Source organism: Numenius arquata, chromosome 2 (assembly GCF_964106895.1).
Source record: "Numenius arquata chromosome 2, bNumArq3.hap1.1, whole genome shotgun sequence".
Taxonomy (NCBI): Eukaryota; Metazoa; Chordata; class Aves; order Charadriiformes; family Scolopacidae; genus Numenius; species Numenius arquata.
In genome coordinates, this window is record NC_133577.1 from 65,070,614 (window position 1) to 65,098,314 (window position 27,701).

Sequence of the window (27,701 nt, forward strand, 5' to 3'; positions counted from 1 at the left end):
ATTGCCTTTTCTACCAGTGTTTGAAGGTTTTCCCAGACAAGGGCTCTCACCAGAACCCATCTGGATTCAACTGGGTCCCAGCTGCAAATAGAACACGGTGGCTGGAAGGGTTAGTGAAAGTATCCTGCAAAAATCCCTCACAATAACTATTTGATATGGCTCCTTGCAAAGTGGAGAGAAAATGCTACCTAAAATGGTTCTCCTGCCTTCAGATCTCATTTCAGATTTTTTCAGAACATTAATTTTTAATCATTTCTTCCCTGGAGTACCCAGACAGGGAAGCCTACCATCCTGGACCCTACTCCTCATTTTTAATCCTGGTAAAGACGGAGAAATGAGACCTTGGTGGTCAGTCTTCCTGGCTCCTCTAAGAGCAATATTCTCATCTTTTCAGGCTGCAGAAGAAAGGAGGAGGCAGCAGAAGCCCAGCTCCATGGTCCCCAGACCCAGCAGTGTGAGGCTGGAGTCAGGGGAAGGGCAACCAGCTCCTTCTGTTCCCATGGGCAACACACTGCACCCCTTGTCTGCAAAGAGCGTTTCTGGGAAGAAGACATTTCTCTGTACTCTCCCCACCTCCAGATTCCCCCTGGGGCTGTCCGGGTCTGTACGTACCCCTTTTCGGGGCAAAAGCCCCCATAACACATTTTGGCTGTTTGAGAAATGCATTACTAAGATCTAGATCTGCTCTGCCTGTTGCCTTCATGTACTGACTACGGCGTTTGCAGTACAGCCATGTGATACCCTGAAGGCACTGTCTCTAGAGTGTTTGTGTGTGTAGAAATTGATTTTTGTAGATTTTAAGGTCAGAAAGAACCATTTCAACCTTCTCGTGTAACCCTTTGCACAGACTTAATAACATCAGCTGGAAATTTCTGCCCTTCAGGCCCACAACCTCTGCTTGAAGAAGATCGTACTTTCAAAAAGATACTCAGTCTGGAGTGAAGATTGTAATAAATGATTAATCCATCCTATCCTGAGGTGAGTTATTCCTGTAATTACTTAATTGCTCATCCTGGGCTTTCAGCCTTTTCATCATATAATTTAGCCCCTATTCCACGTTGCATGGTTTTATTCCCTTCTCTGTATTTGCTCTGCTACTTCTGTTACCCCATTTAATGCGCAGCACCAATGCTGCACTCAGTAGCACATCTGTAATGTGTGCCTTAGTTCTACTTCAGAGCTTTGACAGCCATTTTCCCCCTCCACATCCTTCCAAGAAACCTAACGATCTAGCGTGGCTTTGCATTTTATCTTAAATAAGCCATTTATGAATGTGCAAAAGATGATTGGAAGATCCTCTAATAAATGGGTTAGTTCATAGCCACAGAGTCAAGCTGTTCAACAGGTCGCTCTAGTCATTTATAATCTTTCCGCTGCCTTATCTGTAGTTATTTAAAATTCATACCTCTCGTGACAACAATGAGCTTATATAGCATGGTCCTCTTCTGAGCGTGCAGTTTGCCGCTTGCCGCTATTCATCAAGTTCAGCCATTGGGCTCCTTTGATTCATTGGTCTCCAGACACTGGTGAAGGGATGGCAATCTCAATTGAATGTTGCCCAGACTGAGAGGTTCAACTATTAATAAATAATCGCTCACATTAGGAGGCGATCAGTTAAAACTGGCAGAATCCTTTTTTTCATGCCCTTTTTGCTTCTCGCTGCCCATCTTCCCTCTTCTCCTCTCGCCTGTGTGAGGTCCCCAGATGAGTGCCTTGGCAGGACCTGCACTGGATGCTGCCAAGATGCTGGCGCTTGCCGGCCTCATCGGTCCCACGCAAACCTCGGCACCAAGTGGGTGCACAGCACCAACCCACTGTTGCCTGCGGGAGCCCACCAGGTGCCCCCCGCACGCTCCTGGTCCCAACCCAGGTCCCCAGTGAGGAGGAAATGGTGCTGGGGCAACCTTCCAGAGCAACCCTCCAGCATCCTACAGTGCAGCAGGGAGGCCCTGCCGGATGGAGATCAAAGGTCGGGGGGGGGGACGGGGATGGGATTTGGGGGAATGGATGCGACCCCTTTAACGCAAGCATGGCCTGACCTCCGGCTGGAGCAGCAGAGACCCGTCTTCAGGAATCAGAGTAATCCCGGGTGATTTTATCCCACTCCACTTCCCTAAATCTGCGGCTGCTGCTGCTCGGCGAAGGGATTAAGGGGCTGGCGGGGGATTACGTAGCTGCTGCGGCTCCCGGTGCGGAGCTGCCTCCCGGCACAGCCACTCCTCAGGGCACGGAGACCCACCGCACCCGTGGGTGCCATTCCAACGGGGGTCCCCAGTGGGTTTTTGGCCACCAACCCTGCACTGGAGACTCCCTGACGGCGTCCGGCAGCAGGAGCGACGTCCCCGGGGCAGAGGCAGCTGGGGTCACCCCGGGGCTCGGCCCCGCAGCGGAAGGGCAGCCAGCCCGGCAGCATGGCAGGGGCCATGTGGGACCCCCCCCAGGGCAGCAGGAAAAGGGGGGAGCCCCCACATCCCACCGGCCGGTCCCCTTGCTGATGGTTGGCACATGGAGGATGGGGGCCTGGACCGTCCCGTGGATGATGCTCTGGCTCTTCTGCCTCCTGCCCTCCACCAGGGCCCAGACGAAGATCCCACTGGAGACGTAAGTGTTTCCCTCTCTCTGGCGTGGGGCGTTTCTGGCATGGAGTGGGCACGGACAGGCGGGTGGGAGTGCCTCCCCAGCGGTGGCAGCCACTGCGGGTGCAGGGTCCTCCGGTGAAGCATGTCACTGGTGTGGGGGGGTGGTGGTGGATGGAATTCTCTTTTGATGGTAGCAACGGCTTCTGGGAGAGGACATGGGCACGGGAGTCAAAAACTCAGTTCCCAGCTCCCGTGCGGATGCAACGCCTCATTTTCTCCATTCGTCAAGCAGGGCAACGATACTTGTTTGCTTTAGTTAAGCACTTTGACATCTATTAATGCTCTGCTTAATGCACTGGGCGGCAGAAGGCGAAACCAGTTTAAAGATACATTCGTAAAACCCCACCGCTGGTGCCACTTGTGGCGATTCAGCCATGGAGGCAGACGTCAGCGGCCCCAGTTTAACAGCTCCCCCAGTTCAGCAGAGCGGTTCCAGCAGACGCTGCTGTTTTGCAGCCTGCTGAGGACACCTTGGGGATGCAGAGCGTTGGTCAGGATCTGGCCTCGGGAGGTACCTCTCCAACACACGTGAGACCCAGAGCGGGCAGCGCAAGGTTTGCAACTCTTTTTCACCATTACGTGTCGCTGGCGCTGGTCCAGCGCACTGGTTTGGTACACTGAAGGCTTAAAATGCGCCGTCTGTGTAATACAGACACACACACACACACATTTATTCATGCGTGTGGATGTCAGGGGATGTTAGTGGTGGGGGGTGCTAAATAGAGGAAAGAAACCTTTTCTCGTTTGTTGCTGCTCCGCTTTACCACCAAGAGCCTAGCAGCCCTTCCCAGAGCTCTGGGGCGTAGGAATGCAAAGGTGAGCTGCAATACAAAGCATAAACCACCATGGTTTGCGCACACGCTGCCATTCTCGCATGCAGGAAACCTTGATGCCCCTTTTTGGATGTGGGTTTGCAGGGCACCCGCGCCAGCGGTCGTGTCGTGTGTGTGAGGAGCACAGTTGCTGCTGGAAAACTCCCCACCAGCAGCGTAGCCCGCCCCGGCAGCCCGCAGGAGGCTAACAGCTCTCAGCAAACCCAGTTTATAAAAACCTCACCTTGGTAAGCTGATTTAGGCAAGTTAAATCCTTCAAGGATTAAAAATGTCAGCACCACGGCTGGTAAAAGTTGTCAAGGGGCAGCTTCTCTGGACCTGGGACAGGTCAGGCTGAGCAGGACAACAGGTTGGTCTAGGGAGGAGACAACACTGCCATCGAGTTGCAGGAGGAGATATGTCCACTACACCAACCAAAGTCAGCTCAAGCCCTTTCCTGAGATTGAGAAAGTGTTTTATATTCAAAAATTGACAATAAGACCCTTGCGGGTGTGTTTGTGAATACAGCCCACGTGATTACCAAGTGTTGGGCTGACTTTAACTGGGGGCAGGTCTCAGGAAACTTTGCCACCAACTTTATTCTTGGCTGCGCTTTCAAGCTCTTCCTTAGGGAAGTGCTTCTGATTTGGGTTTCAAAAAAAGGGCGCAGAGGTTGGGCAGAATAAAACTCCGACCTCTGATAATTTCAAACTGCATAAAATAAAAAATCAACTGCATGGGAATACCTTTTGGCCTTGAAATCTGCGGCATTAAGAAGCCAGCCCACCCCTTCTGACATGCAGGGATTATAGGCAGGCAATCTCTGACCAAATCCTTTTCTGATGTGTTTGGTTATAATGTGATAGCCTTTTACTACTGAGAAAAGAGTTACATCACTTTGCACAATTTGGAACTTATTAACGTACATGAATAAAGAATAAACAATAGAAAAAGAGCTTTCCCCTCCCCGGTACCAAAAGCAGACCAAGAGCTGAATTAATCCCTGGTGTTTCAAATCCACTCATGAATTTAACTAAAACACAAAAGTTGCCCTTTTCAAATGAAATTTCAGTAGAAGAACACATCGGTCAGAGGACCAAAGGGAGTAAATCAGCAGAAAATGGACCTGCTCCATAGATTACACAGGAACATTTTTGGGGACACAAAACCAGAGGCTTTTAAGCACCAGCTGGATTCAATCACAGTTGAGTGACACAAGGCTAAGTCAGCCTGTGCTGCTCCCCGAATCACGCCTGGCTTTGCGGCACCATGCTTGGTTCATCGCCAACTTATTCCCATCTTTGCAAAGCTCACTCAGCTTTAACCCCAGCAGTGCAAAAAAGTCTGCTCGGTCAACTCCTAGCAATGCTTCTGGGGCGCAGGTTCAGCACAGAAACCACCTCCTCTTTCCTCCTGGACAATTGTTTGCTCGTAAGCAGACCGTGGCATGGGCAGAAGTGCTTGCAGCTGTGAGGATGGTGAGGATTTGGGGCTGGCTCCTCAGCCTTTGCTTCTTGGGGTACCAGAAACATCAGGAAACGCCAGTGAGAGAGGTGAAGATCAACCTGGTCTGGCCTCTTTAGGCTACCCCTACCGCCTCTATAAATCTGCTCCTGAGCTCACAGAGCCAGCAGCCTTAGAAGAAATTTCTCTGCAGCCTGACGAATTTTGGACTGACCTTTTCTCTCATTTGTTTATGAAAAAAATAAAGAAACCTATTTAAATTCAGTAGGCTGCCCTTAATTTCCCTGTCCTCTAAGGTCACTCCATTCCCTGGCAAATAATTGCCTTTTAAATATGTAAATGCCAGAGTATTTCTGCCTCTGCACTTGCTTCCTTTTTAACTTCCATGAAATGCCACCATATATTTTTAATTACTCACTCTTCAGCCCTGTCATGTAGGGCTGCAGGACCTTTGTGCCCTCCCTTTCCTGTGTGGCCCCTAGCTTTCCAGCCAGCCTTCCAAAGCTGCCAGTCCCTGGCCCTCTCTCTGCTCCCCCCTGCCTTTGTGCCTCCTTCTTCCTTTCTTCTTCCTCACGCCCTTTGAGTCTCCCAGGGTGAGCAGGTTTTGTAGCCTGATGCCTGGGAGAGCAGTAGAAATATCAGCCCCCCAAAGCTGGAGTGGTGACTCAGAAGTGGCTGTGGGGCTGCTGCCTTCGGTAGGCTGCGAGAGCCCTCCCGGGCTGAGCATCCAACGTCTGGGGCTCCCCCATAGAAATGGCGAAATTATGCAAATCCCGGCCTTTTTATCATTGAGTTCTGCTGTTACCGGAAGTTTCAAGGTTCATGTACTTAGGCTTCTTTTGCCACGTCCTCAAAGGCTAAAAACCCACCTTTCCTTTTTCTGATTTTATGAAAGCAGAGAATCCCAAGTCACGGTGGACTTAAGGGCTTCCCAAACGAGCAGATCCACGAGGAGCAGGGCTGGGTTTTCTACGAAACGGTGTCTGTGGTTGGCTTCTCTACTGACTGATCATTGCTAAGCTCAAATTGCAATATGAGCTTTTACCTCAAAAATAGCATCTTTCTGCTGAAGCTGCCCAACCGCACCCAGTAGTCAGAAATCAGTATCACAGACTCTTCCACCCTGCTGGGGTGAAAAATGATGAGGGCTGGGAGGAATTGGGGCACATGCATGGCCACAGACCCGACACAAACCAGGATCACACACCCCTCATTGTTTTGGGGGGGGAAATGGGGTAAAAATAAACCTCCCTGTGAAAATTCCTACCCCAGACTTCATGTTTAGGTTCTCTCTTTCAACAGTAAAGGGTTGGGAGAATGGAGAATATTAATTAATATCAGCACAAAACATCTCATACATAAAAGTTATACAGCCAGCAACAGTAGACGGGCATCGAGTTAAGTGTTGATTCAGAGATCCTTATACCTCAGGAAAGGCGTTAGTCACTACAACAAACAGGAAAGAAAAGCATCCCATGGGGTCCCTGTTTCTGGTTTCCTCTTTTATTCCAGGCTTGCTGTCATAACTCTGATATGGGGCAATAAATCCTGGCCTCCTAGCAAATACCCCTCTTCTTTTTTCTCTAAGAATGAAATGAAAAGATAAAAGCTCTCAGTGTCAAAATAAGATACAGAACACAATAACCACAAAAAAAAAAAAAACAAACCAACAAAAACAACAACAAAAAACCCCCCAGACAACCAGCAGCCCTTGTTCTTATTGACTTCAGCTGGTGGTTAGAAATTAATGCCTCATTGCCAATTAAGGAGCTATTAAAAGGGGCACCCACTCTCATTATACTCCTTTTATAGGCAGCAGAGAGAGGCACAGTTTGGAGTGGAAGCCTTATGTATGCTCCAAAGCATCCCCTATAGCTGCCTATCTGTCTCTGTTTGCAAGAGGGGAGCCTAAGCAGGCTTTTCTAGGCTGAAATTAGCTGTTGTGATTATTCCACCATTGCTGCGTTGGCTTTAGTCCAGAGCTCATCTCTATGTTGGTGTATTATTCTGCCACGAAAGGGGTGCAATGCATTGGGGAAGCAGGCCCTGAGGTTAAAGGCTGCTTAGGACTGGAAGAAATCTACTGGAAGCCATAGGTAAGACTCAGCACCCCGTAAATAAGTAGTGTATTCTGGTAAGTGGAGAAGGCCGTTTATTCCATTAAATAATTCTCTCCTAAGTGAATCTTTGTTGGAGGAACTGCATGTAGGTGGAACTGCCTAATGTGAATCATGTAACAGATTTCTGATGAAGTGCTCTGTCAATTACAAGAGCCATCTATTTTGATTTGGATGGCTTGGTGTTCAGGCTGCTCTTAAACATCCTTATGGTCTCCATGTGGTATTGCTATCATCAGTTATTTACAAGATGGCACAAATGTGAGTAGTGTTTTACAATGATGAGGTGCATAATCTATTCTGGCATTATCAAGCTGTAGTATCTCCACTGAGAGCAGCGAATTCGTCTGGCTCGTTAGTCTCTGCCTCACGCAGCTCTAGGAACTGAATCCAAGGGGTGAATCTTGACAATTTCTTTCAGGTCTGACACTTATTTCTCTTCAGCAGTCTTGACATTAGGTGTCTCACTCTTCACCCCAGGCTCCGTCTGCAATCAGTGAAGACAAATAAGTGTCTGCAGAGCTATTTATTTTACTTTACTAACAATAGAGGAAACCAGATGATATCTAAGACCAAATGTACAACTTTCGTACCTCTAAAGTTAGACAAGAAAAATTCCACTCTGATTCAAAAGGTAGCGACTGAGACCAGCAGAACTCAGTGTTTCTCCCAACTGAGTGATGTCCTGGGCAGAATGTCCAAGAGCAACACTTGCCTCCTGCCTTACTGCTTCCTTGGCTAGCAATTCAGGGAGAAAGCATTGTCATAGTCACTGTAGTGGCTTAGAGACATACAAGGGTGTTAATGCTCAGGAAGATGGAGTTTTTCCTGTCTGAAGAAGCAAATGGTTCTGCTGAGTTTGAATTATTAACACTGTTTTTCCTTTTTTCCTGTTTTTAGGGTGAAGTCTTGGGCAGATGCCTTTGGTGGGGAGCTGTATTCTATTGTGACTAAGTATTCAGGGTCTCTCCTGTTGCAGAAGGTAGGCAAAAGCTATGAGGGTTCCCTTGGCTTTGCATCATCTCCATATGTAGCCCTCCAAGGTTTTCTCCTGGGGTGGAAGAAAGCAAGACATACAGATCTCCAGAGAACTTTCAAAACTATGCAGGTTCATATTCATAAGCACAGAGTAATGCCCTGTGGCCATTCTCCATGAACTAGAGAGGGGGATCCATTTAATGCCCTTCCTGCTTTCATTAGCCATAGCCAAATGCCAGGTAAATTGCCCCATTTCTTAAAAATACTTTTTACTAGTACTCCTCTTGATTCTCCTCTGATTGTTCATGCCCTTCGATACTGACTTTTTACTCCTCCCTTCCTAAGTGCATATCAGTCCCTCTCCTCCTGCTCATCCTACCCTGTTGTCCCCTCCTGCAGTTCTCCAGCTGGCATTCTTGTTTATTTCTGTTTCCTCATCTGTCTTCCTCCAGTCACTCACCAATTTTTGAATTGTGCCTTTAAAACTCTGTTTTGGACAGGGTCTCTGAGGCAGGTGCCCTGGAAGCTGTGATCTTCCAGAGGTGCAGAGCTCTGCCTGCCTGGGTCACCAAACAGTAGGCACTGCTGTGCTAAACTCTTTACCAGCATTAAAGGGTGTAGCTCCATGGGCTTTAAGTAAATTTTCCCATTTTTAGCTGTAGAGAAGTTGCCATTTTTCTTTACTCTTTCTGAACCTCTTCTTCAAGATAAACCATGCACTGCCTCTTAAGCCTTCTAGGTGTCTGTTTTCTGTCCTCTTACTCTAGCAATAACATCTACAACCCAATGCAAAAAAGGATCTGGATGTTATTTGCATTGGCTTGCTGCTGAGCCCTCTGTTTCCCTGTCCCCACAGTGCTGCTTTCTGTCTGGAGAAAGGGAGAGGCTCCTGCAGCATCGCCTTTGCTAGGCTTGGCCAAGGAAGGCCTTCAGCATCCATCACAAAGATCTATACTGACCATCAACTCTTCTTAGGAGGAATGTGCCACCTTGCAATAAAATATAGTCAGCACTGATATAGGTACTTCATGACCTAATCATGAGGCAGCTGTGGTGTGATATCAATAACAGGCAAAAGTTTGGTTTTTAGCAGTTTTGATGATGCTTCTGCATTGCCTATTCTTCCATGGTATCCCCAAGCAGTAACTGCCAGAGGCAAAGTGGCATGTTGAGGCACGTCTGGTGGGGACATGAGCTCCAATGGGCAGGGCATGCAGATCAGGATTATTTGATTGTCTGTGTCTGATGCCATATAGGTGTGCTTCAGCACAGCCAATTTGCACTGCTTCTGTGGCTACTTCTACTAACAGATTAAGTGGGTTCACATTCCTCAAAATCCAAAAATCAGTGGGACTAAGCAAAACAGGGATTAGCTTGAAAATACCAGTGTTGCAAAAGTTAACAGTGGAGCCCAAGGACAGCAGATGTGGCACTGAGGTCTGTGTCACGATAGCTGTGCTGTGTTAGCCCTCTGCAGATGTCGTACCAGATCATTTTGCGTTCCTCTGTCCACATGATGTTTTGACTCTCGATATCATGATCGCTTTGGGATAGGGGTTATATGGGACCTGTAGGTGCTACTATAGTACCACTAAAAATTATAGTCATGGCAACCAAATTTTTAACAAAGATTCACAACTCTATCAGCCTTTGGTGTAATTCATTAGAAGCAAAGAAAACAAATTTCTGATTAAAAAGAAGCCTGAATGTAACCAAATCCAGTCTAGCATTCATGTCAAGGGCAGGCAAGGCAGAGCTATATTTCCCTGGTGCTCTGACAGCCTTATAAAACAATCGCAATTGCCTGCCCCAGTCCACATCCACGTGGGTTTGCTCTTGGAGAGGGGAAGATGTCTGGCTTGCTCTTGCACGAGTTGGGGCCTGGATGCAGCACAGACTGATTGTGCTTTGCACAGTCTCTGGACACCCCTGAGCAGGATGCAGTGTCACCTGTGACTCAGAGGAGGGAAATGCCCTTCAGTGAGTCACTGTCACCACTTCCAGCAGGAGGTACAAATGAGCTTGATGTAACCTTGCTATGTTAATACTTTCCAGCAGAGTCATCTCCTAAATGCATGTTCTGTCCTGCCCAAACTTTACTTAAGCAGTTTAAACAGGTTTACATTTCTCCCTCAAGTCCTGCTGTTTGCGCCAGGGACATCCTCTCATTTCCCTGGGACTAGTGAAATAGGAGAGGACCAGCCAGCGCCCACTTCAGTCCTGCTCTGTTTCTTTAGCAAGCACCGGATCAGACACCTTCTCACAAATTAGTTTCTCAAAGTAGGAACCACCCTGGAGGTGTCCCTTCGAATTGCTGACACTTATAGTGCTGCAGAAGGACACCTTTGGGAGGACACAGGCAAGTCTTTTACTGATAGGCAACGTTTTCATTCCCCATGAGGTGCACTTTGGCAGACCCTGAGTGGCTTCACGTAGATCACTGTGTTGGTACAGACTGTGGGCAAGCCCAGCCTGGGGAGCCAAATGTACCAAGTCTGGAAATCCAGACACATGGGCTCCACAGGCACCTTTCTTTTGGGGGGCCATTGCCTTCTTTTCACATGAAATAATTCTCTGTGTGCATGAGTATACACAGACCAGCAGAAGGGTGGGGAGCAAGGTGTAGAGGTCCAGACAACTCTTTCCTCGGTGCTTGCTTAAGTCAATGGATGTTTTGCCTTTGAGGAAATACAAACTGAGAGCTAACAGCACCTTTCATATTTGACTTCACATCTCTCTTGTGCCTAATAGGCTTGAAGTAACTAGTTTATTGTTGCTTAATTTTTCAGCTATAATTTTTCAGTTATTCAATATTTTGCATGTAAACCTTCTCTTTGATATTTAGCATAAATTTACTTTTGAGGCTTTGAGTTTGTTTGGATTTCTTTGGGTTTTTTTGCTTTTCCCCCAGAAGTACCCTAATATCATGTTACAAACCCAAACACTCAATTTCTTCCTGGCTTTATTGCTCCCAGGGACCTGGTGAACCAGTAGCCATCTCTTGAATCCACAAGGACAGGTTCTCTCTCTGGATCAGAAAGCTTTGAGAAAGCCTTTAGGTTGCTTTATGTCCCAAGCAGTCAAGATATCATCAAATTAAACCTCACAGAGGTAGCAAAAATTGAAGAGTGGTTTTGGTTTGATGCCTGAAGCACTCATAATGTTCTCTTGACCAATATGCAGCAGAAGTGAAGATGAGCTTGGACACTTGTCTGGCATATCAGCCTGGCTTAGAGATGATGGTTCTGCATTAAAATGCTGGCCGGGGTCTAGGACAGCCAGAGCAAAGAGGCAATGTGAAAGGCTGAGCAGGGGAAGGAGAGTAGCATCTCCCAGAGCTAAGGAACAGAAAGTTCAAACCTGTGGCTTCTTAAGCCTGTTTGCCACAGCCCTGCTGCTCCAGTTGGTCCGGCAGTGACCAAAGGGTTGGGGCCACCAACGGCAGCCATGCTGGGAGGATGCCACAGTGGTTCTAGGCTTTTCAGAGTTTGCCTTCAAGTGACAGAAACACTATCAACTTCAGCAGACCCAAAATTTGACTTTTCTTCTGCTACATTAACAATGCATTATAAGTGTTTCTGGGAATTTCCTTCTGCTTATTTCTGTAGCTGAGGTGCCAATTGCCTTCCCCGGTAGATAGGGCTGAGAAGGGACAGCAGGGCTTGGCTCCAGCTATGTAATTACTAGAAAGCACTACAAAAAACTACATGGCAAAGAACAGTCAAATTAAAGAAGTTCACTCAAGACATATTCCTGGGTGAAGATGAAAGGAATGTCTTTCACACTCTTAATATAGTTTCACTAGGAGTGAGTAATGTAACACAGTGTACTTCAATGGGCTAAATTTCATGGAGGTGGGAACAAGAAAATATATTTGGTGACATATCCCTGTTCACAGATAAAACTTAGGATACTGAATCCTGGATCTTCCACTTTTAAATCACCACCCCCATCACTGCGGAAGGAGAATCATAATGAATTGCTCCTGCTGTTTTAAGGGAATACTAAGTACTAGATGAATATGAAAATATTTTCTGTTAGAGCAGAGTTAACTTTTTGGCACCTTTTCAATATCAGATCCTTTCAGCCAGTTCTCCCAAGCTTGTAGCTGATTCTTGTTCTGTAAATTATAATGATCTGATAACCTGGACCCTAAACTCAGGTTGTGCAGGTTAATCTTGGTTGGCTACAAGCACCTGTGTTGACATCTGCTGCATATTTTCAGCCATGTTGTCTGGTACCAGCATTGAAATCACAGGTAATGCTTTGTTGCCCACCTTTGGGAACTCTTGCAGTGAAGTTTCATTAATAGCAGGAGATTTTAGTGACAGGAATACAGATACAAAAGGGTTTTCTGGATCATTTGTAGGAAAAAAGCTCAAAGGAGATCTGAGCTCAAATCTGGTATATTCCTCACAGCCAGCTGAAACTTTGCAGAAAGTTGTTTTTGTTTTTTTTTTTCTGCTTGGTTGTGGGTTTTTTTTGTCTTCCCAGCTCTGGCTAGTTCCCAGGGCTGAGAAGTGTATACGGTATTAGCAGACTGCTCGTGATTATTTTTACACTAATAAGGTCTACTTGTCAATGTGTCAAAAGCACATTAAAGAAATAATTGAGAGGTGAAGAGCCCCGTTCTTTTTAATTCAAGATATGACCAAAGGTAACCAATGGCAGGTCACTTTGTAAAGCGCGTGCTTGCCCGTGCTGGTGTGGTCCCCCCCCGCCTTCACTAGCTTTCCCAGGAGAGATTACCCTCCTCCCCCCGAGGAGGGCCTGATTAAAGCCTAGCGTGACAGAGATCACTTCCCTCCCAACGACATGGAGCTAAATGGGACAGGCTCTGTCTGGGATGTCAGCAGCCAGGGACCTCGGTCGGGGGGGGCGGGGGGGGATGGTTGTTGCACATCCCTCTTTTGGCAGCATGGTTACGCTAACCTTCATGCTCAATGCTCAACCTGACCTCTTCCTCCTCTTCCCCCGCCCGTCCCCGCTACCCAGCTGCAGCAGAGGGGATGCGAGGCCTGGCGTTTTTAATCCAGTAAAACCCTTGCCGTTAATCACGCCAGACAGAGCGAGCAGCCTCCCCGCCATGCCTGCTGCAGGCTGGATGCTGCTGCTATTTCTGTCTGACCTCCTCAGCCTGTCCCATCCTCGAGGCGTTTCTTACTCTGCTTGCTGTTCAGCCGCCCTCTCAGATGGTCAATGGGCTCCTTGAACAAAAGGAGATCCACTCGCTTACCCTAAAGACACAAAAAGTCCTTCCATCCCACTTTCTTCTAATTCAAAAGTGCCACTAAAGCCCCTGCCGTCCCCATACCCTTTTCACCACGTTATTTTGTACCAGTGCAAGAAGCCCAGCCCAGGCTGAGATTGCTGCTAGGGTGCTAATACAACATGAAGATGGAGGGGATGCGTATATACTGCAGAGAGAAATGATGATGAGGGACCAGGGAAATTCAATCGGTTGCTCTTCGCACTTCCACGTTGCTGAGAAGAAAAGTCTTTGCCTTTTCTGAAGTAGGTTCATCATATTGTGTCCTTTCGTAGGTTTTCCCCCCTCTTCCTTTCTGCTTATCTCTGTTAGCTTTCAGATTTTTTAAAAGGTGAAATAAAAGCCATTGTATCCAGTCTTGAAACAGCAGATTTAGGGAGGCAGATTACAGTTACCCAGTTTAGGAGTACTCTCAGATTCTTAATGCCTAGCTTATATGAAACATGGTCAGAAGAAACTGGTTATCTCTAAAGCTGTCAGATCCAGATCCTCCTCATTACGGCATCTCTCCCAGAGGGGGCCGCACTAAGTAGCCATACTCGTAGTTCCTAGTTTCCAGGAACCGCCTCTGTGATGCTCTTGGCCCAAAGCATGCTCATGTGTGCTGAGTAAGTAGCATCACAACTGCCTCCCTGACCTTTCCTTGGCAGTCTCTCCTACCTAAGCACTGAGCAGACTCTTCTTGCTGCAGCCCTGACAAGTCACCCTATATGTATGATGGCACTGTGGGAGGACAGGACATGCACTAGCATGGCATCTCTCCCACTAGTGCCCCAGAGCACGTGTGACATAGGAGGCAAGGTAACGACAGCGTACAGCTCCATTCCCTTGCGCTTCCCTCTGCCTTGAGTAAATTTCAGGTATGTGATGCATAAAACGCTATTATGGATGTAAGCACAATGTGTATTTTAGGTTTTCAAAAGTCAGCCTTCACTTCTCTCTCTTATTTGTAGGTACCAACAGATTCAGGTACATTGCTATTTTCAACAAGTCACAAGCTCACAATTGGATTGGTTGCTTTTACTTAGTCAAAATGCTTTGTGTTATGGCCAGTGATCTGCACACACCCAAATTATGGGGTGAAAAGGGAGGAAAGGCAAAGATGGGAGAAGGTGGTAAATCAGACCAGTTCTTTCAACACATCTTTCTTCACCCACGACAATACCCAGCTAACAATAATAGATTCATCCCTCTCCTTATAAGCTGCCTGCTCAGCAGGACTTTCTGCTTTCCCTTGGGTAGAAGTACAAGGATGTGGAGCCAACTCTGAAGATCAAAGAGGTGGACGGCTTGGAGCTGGTGAAGAAGTTCTCGGAGCAGATGGAAAGCATGCTCCGTAGGAAGGTCGAAGCCGTTGAGGTATGACCATGGGGTTTATGGGAAGGAAGTCCTCTCCTGTCAGCCCCAGAGCTGTAGATGCAGGCCTTCTGCTTGTACCGGGAGTGTGTGGGCGCAAAGGTTGCATGAGGACTTCCTTGCCCAAGCAAATGCCTGCTGGTGCAGCTGGCTGCTCAATCTGAGCTTTAAGTAGACACTGGTGGGAGGATGTGGGCGTTCAGACAAGGGAATGCTGGCTTCTCCCTCAGCCCAAAGTAGGAAATAAGATAAAAACAAAGTCTAGGAATAAATGTGAGGGAACGAACACTCTCTTAGAAGAAAAGAGCTGTTTGAAGAGGAAAAACCGCTCACAAGTGAAAAATAAGTTCATCTTTGCATAATGCACTCTGGCCATTGAGGACTACTAGCTGGTTTCAGCTGTGTGTGTGGCTCAAGGGAAATTCCTGCAGCCCCTGAGCACAAGCTGCAAGGAAGGCACTTGGATTTCCTGCTGTGTACTCAGGGAAGCATGGAGGAGGTGGCAAGAGGCCTTTAGCTGTTGCTGTGTTGGAGATCAGAGCAGGTAATCGTTACGGCCCCTCTTACTTCTTGCTTCTAAAGATCTATCATATTCCCTTATATTTACCCACTCTGAAAAGCGTATTTCTGTAGTCACAAAGCCTTGACTGTTTAAGGTGTCTAATGTGGAAAAGTCATCCAGAAACACATCATTTGAATCTCAAAGTGAAATGTGGGCATATTTAGACCCAGAGCTTTGGCCCATAACATTAAATTCATAGCCAGACTTTTCCAGTGTTTGGATTGCCTTATCCTTTGTGAAGGAGCAAAAAGCTGTTTTGCTGAGGCTGTCGCTGATTGTGCAATTCTGAAAACATGTACACGTTTAGCTGGATTCCTTCCCAGTCTGTACCAATTGAGAATTAGTGCCCTGAAGCATCATATTCGAGAATACCAGTTGATTATATTGCCTTCCATAAATGGTAAGAGCTTATAAATGGCCACAGCATCGCTGAGCCCTTTACGAAATCAAGTCACGGTCTTTGTCTTGGTAACAATACCAGACTGAGACTCCCACAAGGCCTTTCCCTTTGATGAGCTACTGACATCAGGCTGGGTCTGAAATGCCTTTCCCATGGCTTTTTGGAAGGGTTCATGGAAAATGAAATTAAATCTCTGGCTGTTGTTTCTCTAAACGGACATGTTTCTGTTTGTATATACCCTGTGATATCTAACATTGCTCAGGGGTTTAGTAGGGACTCTGGAGTAAGTAGGTGTGAATATACTTGGCAACAAATAGCTGTGAAGATACCTTCCAAGCTATAAAGCTGCAGCACAGAATGACAGGTCAGCAGAAAAGGAGGGAAAGAGGGAAGTTTATAGCCCTGTGACTGTATTGTGGAGAAGGAGGCAGTCGTGTCTTTTTACTAACTGTGTGAATGGCTGGTACAGCTGGAAGAGCTTTTGGAGGGCTTTCCACAGCACCCCCTCATCTCTCTTTCTGTGTGCTTGCATTAGAGGTTGGTGGAAGCAGCAGAAGATGCAGATCTGAACCATGAGTACAACTCCTCACTGGAGGTAAGTTTATCTCTGTCAGTGACAAAATATGACACGCACCCTCAGAGAGACTAGCCGAAAGGCAGGCCCAGCAGTACGCAGTCACCTCAGGCTCCTAGATGGGTTAGGAGTTTCCTTGTCTTCAGGACACTCAGCTTGTCCAGAAACCAGTGTGAGTAAGGAACTGCCTTGGCAGATCCTAAAGTTAGTAACATCTAGGAGGTCAGTCCCTTTGGTTCTGGGAGGGGAAGGATTAGGGAAGACATTGGATTGCATGATGTTATTGGTGTTACATTTACTACACACCAAGGTTGTCATTATGTGATGTGTTAGTGCAAATTAGCTGGCACTTTATGTGTTACTTGACTGGAAAATGAGTTAAAAATTGAGTGTGTATGAGCAATGAGGAGGATGCTGTTACAAATACCCACAGGAAAATGTTAATCCCAATAAACTGAGTTTCTCACCATCTCTCTCAACAGTTCCCATCATCTTTTTTCTACCCTGCAGACACCAGCTTGTCAGGATTCCCTGTTAGGTGAAAGCACGGGGCTGCCCAAGCAATTTGGATAATTGGCTTTCTGTCAAAAACTGTAGCCAAGCTATGGGATTATTGCTGGTGAAAGGAACTGGAGTGAAAACTGATGAAGGAAGTCCACTCTCCTGTGCTGTACAAGCAGGGTGCTTAGCAGAAGTACAGGCTACCCCTGCAAGCACACCTCTCCATGCTGGGAAAGGGTGGGAATGAAAATGCTTCTTGAAATCAAGTTGTCTACCAATTTCACCTCTCCTACCTCTTTATTTAAGAATCACATTATAGTCATCCTAGTTGGGTCAGCTGCATTCACAGTAAGGAGCATGGGTGAGTCGAGGTACATGACCCTGTATTTGCACAAAGAGTTCGCTCCCCCTGAGTACTGTTAGTGCTTGAACATAAATCCTTAAATAACAAATAACCTCTGTCCTCAGATAAAGTCAACAAAAAAAAAAATCTTAAATATGTTACCCAAGGGTGAAGTGTGTCCTGAGGATACTAAAGTGAATGTAGATGCTAAATCCCCAGTGGTCCTTCACAGGGTGAAAGCTGAGTTGTCTTTGAGCACCTTCTGCTCTATCCTTTGCTCTTGATGAGCACCTTCTGCTTGGAGTGACAGAGTGAAGGGATAATCCTGGCTGGATATACATCAGGAGTTAACTCCAGTAAATGGCAGCTGTAGAGACAGGGCAAGTAAGGTCAGCATCGACATGCCCTGTAGCAAACCTGGGAGCCAGACACAGTGACACACTGCAGCTCTCTGGTTTGTCACTTAAATATCTCTAAGGGACCATGGGAATCTGTCACTGTGTCTCTTTGCTCTCAGGTGGCTCTTCTGCTGCCAGTGACAACCACGCTTTCAGTCATGTGGGTGCCTGACAATGAGAAACTGGGCAGAAACCATCACTTTGGCAGCCTGACACTTTTTAGTTAGTAATGGCTCTTATTTGCCATTACTATTCAAAGCCCAAATTCTCCAGACATCCCTTTATGTTTGAAAGAGCATTTTTTTCAGGCAGTAGTGGTAATAGTCTGTCATATTCTCTCTTGTTGCCTTTCTCTTTTCCATTGTCTTCATCAACAGTTTGATTACTACAACTCTCTCCTGATTAATGAGAAGGATGAAAATGACAATTATGTGGAGCTTGGAGATGAATTCATCTTGGAGCCAAATGAACATTTCAATAACCTGCTGGTGAACACAACATACAGTGATATCCAGCTCCCTACCAATGTCTACAACAAAGGTAATGGCCCCTACTGGCCTCTATGTTCTCACTACTGTAGGTTGCTGTGGAAACTACTAGTAATAATACTGAAAGAAAGAGGAGAACAGAAAAAAAGTGACAGAAAACAGAGCTGGAAAGGTACTCTCCCAAGGCATGGTCATGTCTTTGCTATAGGCTGCCACTGTGACTACAGCGCTCTTAGAATTTACAGTGCTCTTTTGCTCTTAGAAGATCTCTAAGAGTAAGTAGGCAGACAGTATAGTCTCCTGGGGTTAATCTACCCAACCAAAGATAGTGTGAAACAAACTGTGATGTGAATTTATTGCCAATTGTTACTCCGTACAAAGGATCAGATCTTTCAAGGTCTTCAGGTGTCAAGGATTTAACTGATTTCATCTGAGAATTTAGACCCCAAGTCCCTTTGTGTTATGAGGCACTAATACCTCACTGGGACACTCTTAATTCCCAGGGAGCATACCTGTAGGAGAGTGGGGGTAATTCACAACTGCTACTGTGATGTGACTGTTCTGGGCTATTTTCCATTCTCAGCAAGCCTTTGGCACCTGCAGGAGTCCAGGGAGGCACCAAGACTCACAGGGCCTAAACTGTGTCCTCTTCCCCTGCACATTCACACCACTTCAGCTACACACCAGAAACCGGTGCATCTCCAGCTGGTCAGCACACTGCCAAATCTGCAGGTTGAGACACCAGTTGCGATTGTCCTAAGTTTACTGCTCTTTTTGGCCAACATGTGAAGCTGCCTGAACTGGCTCCTTCCCTACCTCCCCATCAGCTCTTCCACTTGCATATGTTTTGGCGAGGAAAAAAAAAAAAAAAAAAAGCATTGTTACTTCTCTCATAGATGGAGCTCATTTACGATCTTCAGGACCAGATGGGGCAGGCGCCTGGTGACTGTGCTCACAACTGCTACGTTATTTAGAGGGACAATAGAGGGAGTTCTATTTCTCCCATGATTTTAAATTAATTCCATCTGGTCTGACAGCCCCAGACACTAAAATCTTGTGCACAATACAGCCACCAGCAGAGCTGGCTGTGGGTATCTACAGCAGAGATACATGAAGTAGGCCGCTGCCTACAGCGGCGTACAGAAAGAGGTGGCCAAATGGCCACTGTCAGAGAGAACAGAGAGGCACTGCCCAGCTAGCTGATTTCTTGCCTGTACATCTTGACACAAACCATCCAGCTGCTCGCGCTATGGCTGGAGGATGACCAGGAGATGGAGGAGGAGGAGGGTGGCTCCTTCCATGCCTGGGGCTCCTCCTGGGAGCAGTGCCCGGCAGTACTTGCTTCCTTTCTTGCAAACAGCGGAAAGCCTGGCTCTCCATGGTTCTTCTGGCTCCCTTCCTGCATGATTTACTTTGGGTTCATTGCTGGGGAGTCACAGTTCAATTTTTCCCCTATTTTGACCAAAACCACCTTTAGTAAAGTGACTAAACAGGAAGTGGTAGGTCAAAGCCCTATCCCTTTCAACATTAATGCAGTTAATCCTAAAATGACCAGATTCTTATAATTCCCTGTTTCTATTGCCACTGCTGTGTTTGGTCTCCCATGGCAATGAGTCAACACAGACACCAAATATACACTGCCTCCCATGAGTTCTTTCCTACTGATTTTGATGAGATCAGGGGCAAAGGAGGACAGCTCAGGCTTTGTGAAAGAAAGGGCAGGCAAAGAAGAAAAGAAAGAATTGTTGGGAGAAAGAGGGGAGTGAGAGAGAGAGAGAAAAACAGCATGTAAATCCTAGAGCTCCTCTGTCTCAGGTAATTACATCTAGCATAAATATAAACACTCTTAGTAGAAAGGCTGTTCCTCTTAGTGGTGCATCAGGCCTTACAACAGCCACATATCCCCTCTTAGGCAGCAGCTGAGTCCTGCCCTTATGGTGTCCTAGTTGTGCTCAGCACAGTGCTGCTTTCCCTGTGTCTCTCAGAGCCCTCTTCCAACTAGACATAATGACCAAGGGCAGACAAGGCCTGAAAAAGAATTGGGGATAATAGCATAATGACCAACCTGAGATCACCTGTAGTGGCCAGTGGTGACCTGCCCTCCAGGATTTACTTGGATGGTGCATCCCATTCCCTTTGCGATGCCTGGTGGAAAGTGGCTGACAAGGGGATAGGTGTCGTTGTTGGGGGAGAGATTGGGATAAAGGGACGTGGCTTTTGCAGACCACGAGGAAAACTGCCTTTGGACAAGGCTGTATTCCTCCTGGGGTTGCCTTTGTTCCCATTCCCTTCCTCCATCGGCTGTGGTGGGTGTCCTCCCCTCTTTTGCACGCTTTTTTTCCCCCATTTTCTATTCTTTTCCCCCACAGACCCCGACATTCTGAATGGCGTTTACATGTCAGAAGCCTTGAATCCTATTTTTGTGGACAACTTTGAAAGGGATCCCACACTGACCTGGCAGTACTTTGGCAGCTCGACTGGATTCTTCAGGCTCTACCCGGGTAAAGGAGCGGAGATCGGCTTCGCTGTTTCGGTGCAAAGCAACAGTCTTGTAGGATGGGGTCTGTGCTGTGGAAAAGCCCAATCAGGGAAGTTTATGGGTAGCATGTCCCCATGAAAGGCAGGGTGCAGTGAACAAAAAATACTTGGTGCGTGGGCTGCTGCTGCTTAGGCTGAAGGAATAGTGTCCACGGCAGGTATAAACCCCTTTTTCCCCTATGGACCAGCCCCCCAGGCATGTTGTCCTTGTGACCCCAGAGGAGTCTACTTGCAGGGGTGTGCCTTGGGCAGACTGGCCTCCAAAAAGCTTGTTAAGGACCTTGGCAGGGCCAGTGAATCTCGCAGGTAGGGTGTGGAGGTTGCACTAGGGCACCCTGTCTTGTGCTCCCTGTGGTATTTAGTGGTGGCCACAGCCTCTCTCTGTCTCCAAGGCCACACATGGCAGATGCAGCTGGCTGGCCTGACTTATTATCCACTCACCAGCTGCACATGGCACATAAGGTCACGGAGAAAGAGAGAGGCCCCGTGCTTGGAGGAACCCATGAGATCCTCCCCAGCTGTAGCTTGGCCTGGTGGCCCCTCCATCAGATGGCTGCATGCCCTTGTTCTGTGACCTGTCACGTGTTGTGGAAGGGGAGAGCAGAGATGACTGTGAACAGAGCCTTTAGCAGGGAATCTGGGACGCGTCCTTGTCACTGCTGCTGCTTTTTTATGCACTCAACCGCCCTTGGGGAAAAAAAAGATGTTGCTGAGAACTACATCAAAGTGGCAGAAAGTTAAAAGTAAGTGCAATTTCTCCCCAGATTCAAACAGACTATGTCCAGGTACATTTTTTAATAGGAATTTAACAAACAGTTTACTGAGAACTGCTGAAGACCATGCAGCTCTGCTTGTATTTCTGCAGAATGGCCATTGCTATTGCTGACCAGACTTGTGTGCCCCTGTAGGGTAGCCAGGTCTCAGCAGTGAACAGCAGAAGTGCGGGTGCCTGGGGAGTGGGGAGCAGATGCCTGCCTGTCTATGTGTGTTAATTGCTCATTTTGCTGCTCCCTTCAGGAATAAAGTGGTTACCAGATGAGAATGGAGTCATCTCCTTCGACTGCAGGAACCGTGGCTGGTAAGAGTTTTGGAGGGACTTGGCCAAAGCATCTCTGTCTTCCCCTCTCTCCCTTTTCCAAGGTGACATCTTGGTGAGCTGCTGATCAGCAGTTACTGCCCCATGCTACTCCTGCAAGAGATGAGGGGTACATAAATGATGGCAATAGCAGGTTAGGAAGCCTGCTTTACTACCTGCCAGCACCAGCTTTCCATATGGCATCTTACACGTGCCACATGGAAATCACTACTGGTGTATCCTTCCTTATAATTCTCAGCTGGAAGGACAAGGCTGTTTAGACTCCAGAAATGTGGAGCATTTACTCAGTCCACTCAGCGTGGCTAAAGAAGGCTTTAGCAATTGTCACTCTGCTGAATCTGGACATATGTCTGCAGCAGGCCCAGCACTTGCCGATGTGGGTACTGAAATGCTGGGGCTGGCAGGAGAGGCAGATTGGTAGGAAGGGACCCAACAGATGCCCAGCCTGACCCTACTGGATAGCTGTGCTCATGGCGTATGTTATGCTGTGGCTGGCATCATGTTATAGCAGCACGCCCAGCATTCCTCCTCTCTGTACGCTCACCCTGCTTCCTTGTATTCTTCTTTTTACAAAGGTACATCCAAGCAGCCACCTCTCCCAAGGACATTGTCATCATTGTGGACGTCAGCGGGAGCATGAAGGGCCTGCGGATGACCATTGCCAAACACACTATCATCACCATTTTAGATACTCTGGGAGAAAATGACTTTGTCAACATCATTGCAGTAAGTATGCCCCATTTCCAGTGCTGAATTGTCGTCCTTGTGCCTCATACCAACCCTTCAGTGCCCTTAGCAAACCACAGGCATTACAGTGGCATAACTACAACACTTAGTAGCTATGTTGGCTGGGGGATTAAATCCAATTATCCATGGGAAGTCAGCTTCGTGTGGTCAGCAGGGTAGCCGCTAAGTCATCTCACCCCCCTCTATGTAGGATGTCAGCTGCATCTTTTACTTATCTACGGATGTGACTGCAACAGATAACAAAGTCCTGTAGAGACACCTGAGCTAAGAGGGACCCAAGCTAATAAATTCACCTAGCATAGCATAATACTGTATTTGGATCCAGTAGCAGTATAATCCTCAGGATAATGTTTCCCAGCTAGAAAATTACCACCATATGCCTTTTAGTGCACGAGCATCCTGCAAGCCTGAAATCCAGTTCAGAGTCAACCTGAACAGGCCTGCATGGAGTTTGGTCAGGTTGTTTCAGTGTTACTCTCTCCTTTTTTAAGCTCTGGCCAGGGTGAGGATGAGCCGGTTAGCCACAGAGAACCAGCTGTCTGCAGAAAGCAAAACTTTTCCATGATCCATGCCAAGAGTGGGGGTTTGGTGTCAGGTTAAAGGCAAATGGCTGCTCGCCTCCTAATTTTCAAAACTAATTCAAGTGCCATCTCTTTCCTCAGGTTCCTTTCTATAAAAGTTTGCCAGAGCACGGTCGCTGAGACATAAAATTTACTTTTTATTGATAGCTTCTTATTGTGTAAGATAGTTAGAAAGTCCAGCGGTGAGAGCTCTGTCCTTATATGGCTGGATAGACAGAAGAATTAACAGTGTTGGTGGAAAAAGTGGAGGGAAGTCATTAAGGAGTTTGAAATATCATCGGTTCTTCAAAAACAATCCCAGAAAGAGCATATAATATACATTCCTTTACTGTACTCGCACCAAGAACCTACTGGCTCAGACACATTATAGCCTGACCTAAGCTCCTACTGATCAGTTGAGCATCAGTGGCCTTTTAGTTATGCTCTTATGAATTATGCTCTTCTGAACCTTGTGGGAAAAGGTTTACACTGGCATGTTTTACGTCACATATGTATCAGGCTAGAAGCATACACCCCACTAATTATCACAGTTCGGTGGATGTGTGGTAACTGTATATGTTACCGCTCAGCCATGTACCAGAGGCATCAGATATTAGGCTACAAAAGCACTGGCAAGGTTCAGCTGGCAACTGGGGACTCACACAGTCTCCAGAAGTCAAAAATATGGGCAAATAGTGCTAGAAACAAGGCCAGAGGCACAAGCTAATACAGCATGGAGAAAATCTCTAGAGAGTGGGAAGGAAAAAAAAAAAGTAACTTTGTATGTGTGGGTATGCCCAGATAGAGCTCAGCAAAGCCATAATTAACACATTATTTAAACAAATAGAAGATTTATCAAAATTATAATTTTTCATGATAACTACAAACAATTCTGAAGGGAAGTGTGTATAAAATGGCATCATACTCCACACTGTTTTCTAAATATCCCCCTGTGACATGAAACCACTTTGTGAATTTTCTCCCATTACAACCCCTTTCTTTTCATTTTCTCTTTGCAGTACAATGATTATGTTCATTTTATTGAACCCTGTTTTAAGGGTATCCTGGTCCAAGCAGACAGAGATAACAGAGAGGTGAGTACTAGGCTCCTATTGGTATTATTCAGCTAGTTCTCTTAAGTACATGGGGTTAAGATGCTGTGACATGAAATTCCAGGGAAAAGAAACAACCACCTCCCAGAAATTTGCATTTCAGAAATAAGCACCAAGTTCAGCGGTGTGTGGTGGCTCCGTTGTTCACCTTCACTTACACAAAGCCGCTGAAACATCAGGTCATCTGGCTAGCTAATCAGCAACAACCGGCTTCCCTGTATCACAACAAACTGGGCACCACAGCTGCTGGAGCACGAGTGGGCCTGGTCCAGACTGCTACAGTAAAACAGCATGCAGAGGGCAAAGGCTCTCCATCTTTGAAACCCCACATCCTCAGCCCTCAGAAAGGAGAAAAATCAGCCCTTTGCCAGTGAATGTGTCCTCAGCCCAGCCTGATCCTTTGCCAGACTGGACTGCCAGAAAGCTTCCTCTGATGAGGGGGTTTGCTGCTCTGATCCAGGAGGGCTCAGCAGCCCTGAGGTGGTCAGCCTGCATCTGGCTTCTCCACAACCTTCTGGCCTGACTTGTATTTTTAGCTGCTCTTATGGTGTGTTTCTTCCTTTTTCTCTCTGTATTAAAGACACAGAGGTAGCACATCCCTCCATGTCTTCAACAACCATCATTCTCTCCATATTTCTTTCCCAGTTTAGCCTTGGGTCACAGAGGGTGATGTCGCCTGCAGTGTTTCTCAAAGGAATCCCTAGCCTTTTGGGCACTGTCCATCCAACAGAGAGCACTTTCTGAGGGTTTCATTTACAATCATATCAATGCCTGTTAAAATTTGAATGCTTGTTTACTGGTTTTCTTTTTTCACAATCCTGTAGCTACTGCATGCACAGGAACATGGGTTTTTGGTTTCTGGGTTTTTTTGAGTTTTTCTTTTTCTTGAAGGGGTAGATAAGGGAAAGCCCAATTTCTAATAGTTTTTTCCCTTGCATGATGTTCCATGGACCAACAATGGTTCATAGCCCACAGGCTGAGAAATGCAGACCTGTTGCGCATGCATGGGCATAGGTGCAACATGATGGCACTACCAATGGAGCAGACACTTGACTTTCCCACCTCCATCCATCATGGTACAGCGCTGCCCTGCCAGCAGCAGTGAAGGATCAGAAGCCCAGCAGCACTTTTCCACGTTACCCTTTCCTCCCCTGGTCGAAGGGAGCACCCTGCCTGCAACTCATCGCTGCCTTTCTGCTTCTATTCTTGCCAGCACTTCAAGCAGCTGGTGGACGAACTGCAGGCAAAAGGAGTGGGGACTGTGAACAAGGCCTTGACAGAGTCCTTCAAAATCCTGAGGGAGGTAAGAGTCAGTGCTGATGCTTGCATAGGGCATGTGTGTCCCTGCCCACAACTTTCCCCTCTACATCTAATGACTTAGCAGATCCTGCATTGAGCTGCAGTGGGGAGGCGGTTATGAGGGCTGATCTCATGGGCTTCAGATTTGTGACAAGCAGCGTGCAGGAGTGACTCGACTTTGAGGAGGTGTCAGTTTGTGCATAATGCCTGGGGGCTGCCGATGCCTACCCAGGAGGGATCAGGAGCTGGCCTCATGAGTGTTTCCTTAACAAGCCCCACAAGTGGGTATCGCGCAGGCACCTTGGTTATAGACAGTGGCAATAAAATATAACTGATCAGCTGAAGGCAACAATTCTGGTCATAAATAAGGTTAATAGTGAACCCTGGTAAGCAGATGAAGAAATAAAAGATTATTCTCAGGCTTCAGATGTTTTTCAATGTCACTTGGCTGAGGATCAGTGCTTGGGCAAAAATTCAGAGATACAGGAGAATTAATCAGTCAGTCTGGTCATGTCCTGTGATAAGAATTGTAATTGATTTATTGACTTATGTGAATAATTGGAACCTCAGCAGCCTGGAGGTAAACATACAACTTAACTCTGTTTCCTAAGGAATGTCAACAAAAAAAGGACTAAGAACCAGCTGAACGCTCCCACCTCCTCATGGCACTGTCTGCAGTGGGCTTGGCCTACAGACGACCATGCCTCTGGTGCGGACAAAAATACATACACTGTATAATGCTAGGGGTGATAATGATGGCATTTATGTTAAAGGTAGTGTGCCAGAGGCGCTGACACTCCGGGAAGGATTCTCCACTCTCTACTTATTTTACAGACTGAAAGTTTAAGTTTGTTGGCTATGGTAATACTGTTCCTAATTTATGCCAGCGCAAGCACGATCAGAGTTGAATCCAAGGATGGTGGTAGCTGAGCTGACTCGTCAGTGGTAATAGAAGCATAATGACTTTAATGGCAACTTGAGAAGAGTGTAGTATAGCCTAGGCATTTCATTAATAGGCTGGCAGAGCTCCTAGTACTAACAGTTCAACATCTTTGGGGGAAGGTAGTTACTGAGATGACCAGGGAAGCAGTAATGATATAAACCCAGAACAATTATATGGAATAGATGCCTGCTAGATTTATCTAGATGTATTCTTGCACTTTAAGACAAAATTAACTTTATCTTTAAAACCAAAGATCCAGAGCCTACATAGGCCTGTGTTATATAAATCAGAATATTTAAACATTTTTTCCACCAGAGGAAAAATGATTTCTTAATATCTAATGTAGCAGTGTTTATGTACACTGACAACAGGTTAAAGCATCCCCATGCAGTACAACTGAAGACTCTCTCAACCAGCACAGCTTTGAAGGTCTCAGTGGAGAAGGCTGGAGCACAACCCTAAAGAAAGCCTGCTTGCCCCAGCTGAAATGGCAGCTGGTCATGCTAGGCACAGACACCAAAACTGGTCTGGTTCCACTAATGAGGAGATCTCGGACCTCCTTACTAGTAGGCATGGCTCACCCACTAGACTAGGCAATCCTCAAGCCTCTAGAAGCCAGGACCTTTATAAAACCCTGCATCACTTTGAGCCAGGCATGCCCATGGAAAATACAAGGTGGAACAGCTGAGACAGAAAAAATGTCCTCCACTGATATAGCTAGACCAAAAATACCTTCAGAGAGAGAGTGATATCTGTGCCACCCAGTGTATTAACATAACTCCACTGCAGTAATAAGGAAGAAACTCTTTGGCAAGTAGATAAAGTATTTTTCCTCTCTATTTGGCATCAAATCAGCAGCTTAGTAGTTACCATTTATCTTGACCCTTGATTCTCCCTTGGCTAATGAGCTCAAAACAGCTCTGAAATTGCTTTTAGACACTTCAGCACCCAGTGGTGATAAAACCTTCTGATGTTATTCACTCGCAAGGTGAGGAGCTGCTTTCCTCATGCCTTTCGTTACCACCTTAGATCTGGGGAGAGGGCAACAACTGAGTCAGGCATTTGAGCATCTGCAGATGAGAAAAGGTGGCTGTGGTCTTGGTGATTGCTTGTGTCATGCTTCTCTGCATCTTGGAAACTGCTGTCCAAGAAAACAGAGTCCAGAAACAGTTAAGTTTGTTGTCAAAGAAAGCTCTTTCACCCAGCTTTCCTTTCCCAGTAATGCTGGTTGCGGCTTTCTCGCAGCATGACAGAAGGGAGCTCACTCACTGTAGCATGGGCCAGATGATTGCCTCCTCTTTAGCAAACTGGGACCTCAGTCCAAGGTCACTGAAGTCATCAGCTGGGAGCTTTATCCCACGATTTCTGTCTGCCTGGTGATATTCAGAAGAAATGGAGATTGTGTCTCAGTGCACACATGGCTGCACGTATATAGGCATGCAAGTGTAGAAACATGCCTATTGTCCTGCAGCAGCCTTCCCAAGCGGCATCTTCCTTGGTAAGGG

The 27,701-nt window shown here is 46.7% G+C and overlaps 1 protein-coding gene across 1 annotated transcript in view; it reads left to right on the forward strand.

The window, feature by feature from the left end:
* Positions 1-2,494: 2,494 nt before the first annotated feature.
* CACNA2D4 (calcium voltage-gated channel auxiliary subunit alpha2delta 4) overlaps positions 2,495-27,701 on the forward strand; it is a 131,573-nt gene continuing 106,366 nt past the window's right edge. The window contains exons 1-10 of the mRNA XM_074163365.1: positions 2,495-2,601; positions 7,933-8,014; positions 14,522-14,638; positions 16,133-16,192; positions 17,791-17,953; positions 20,271-20,402; positions 21,457-21,517; positions 22,111-22,261; positions 23,862-23,936; positions 25,168-25,257. Of these exons, the coding sequence (XP_074019466.1) occupies positions 2,495-2,601; positions 7,933-8,014; positions 14,522-14,638; positions 16,133-16,192; positions 17,791-17,953; positions 20,271-20,402; positions 21,457-21,517; positions 22,111-22,261; positions 23,862-23,936; positions 25,168-25,257 (1,038 nt within the window). The remainder of the gene's footprint in view (positions 2,602-7,932; positions 8,015-14,521; positions 14,639-16,132; positions 16,193-17,790; positions 17,954-20,270; positions 20,403-21,456; positions 21,518-22,110; positions 22,262-23,861; positions 23,937-25,167; positions 25,258-27,701) is intronic.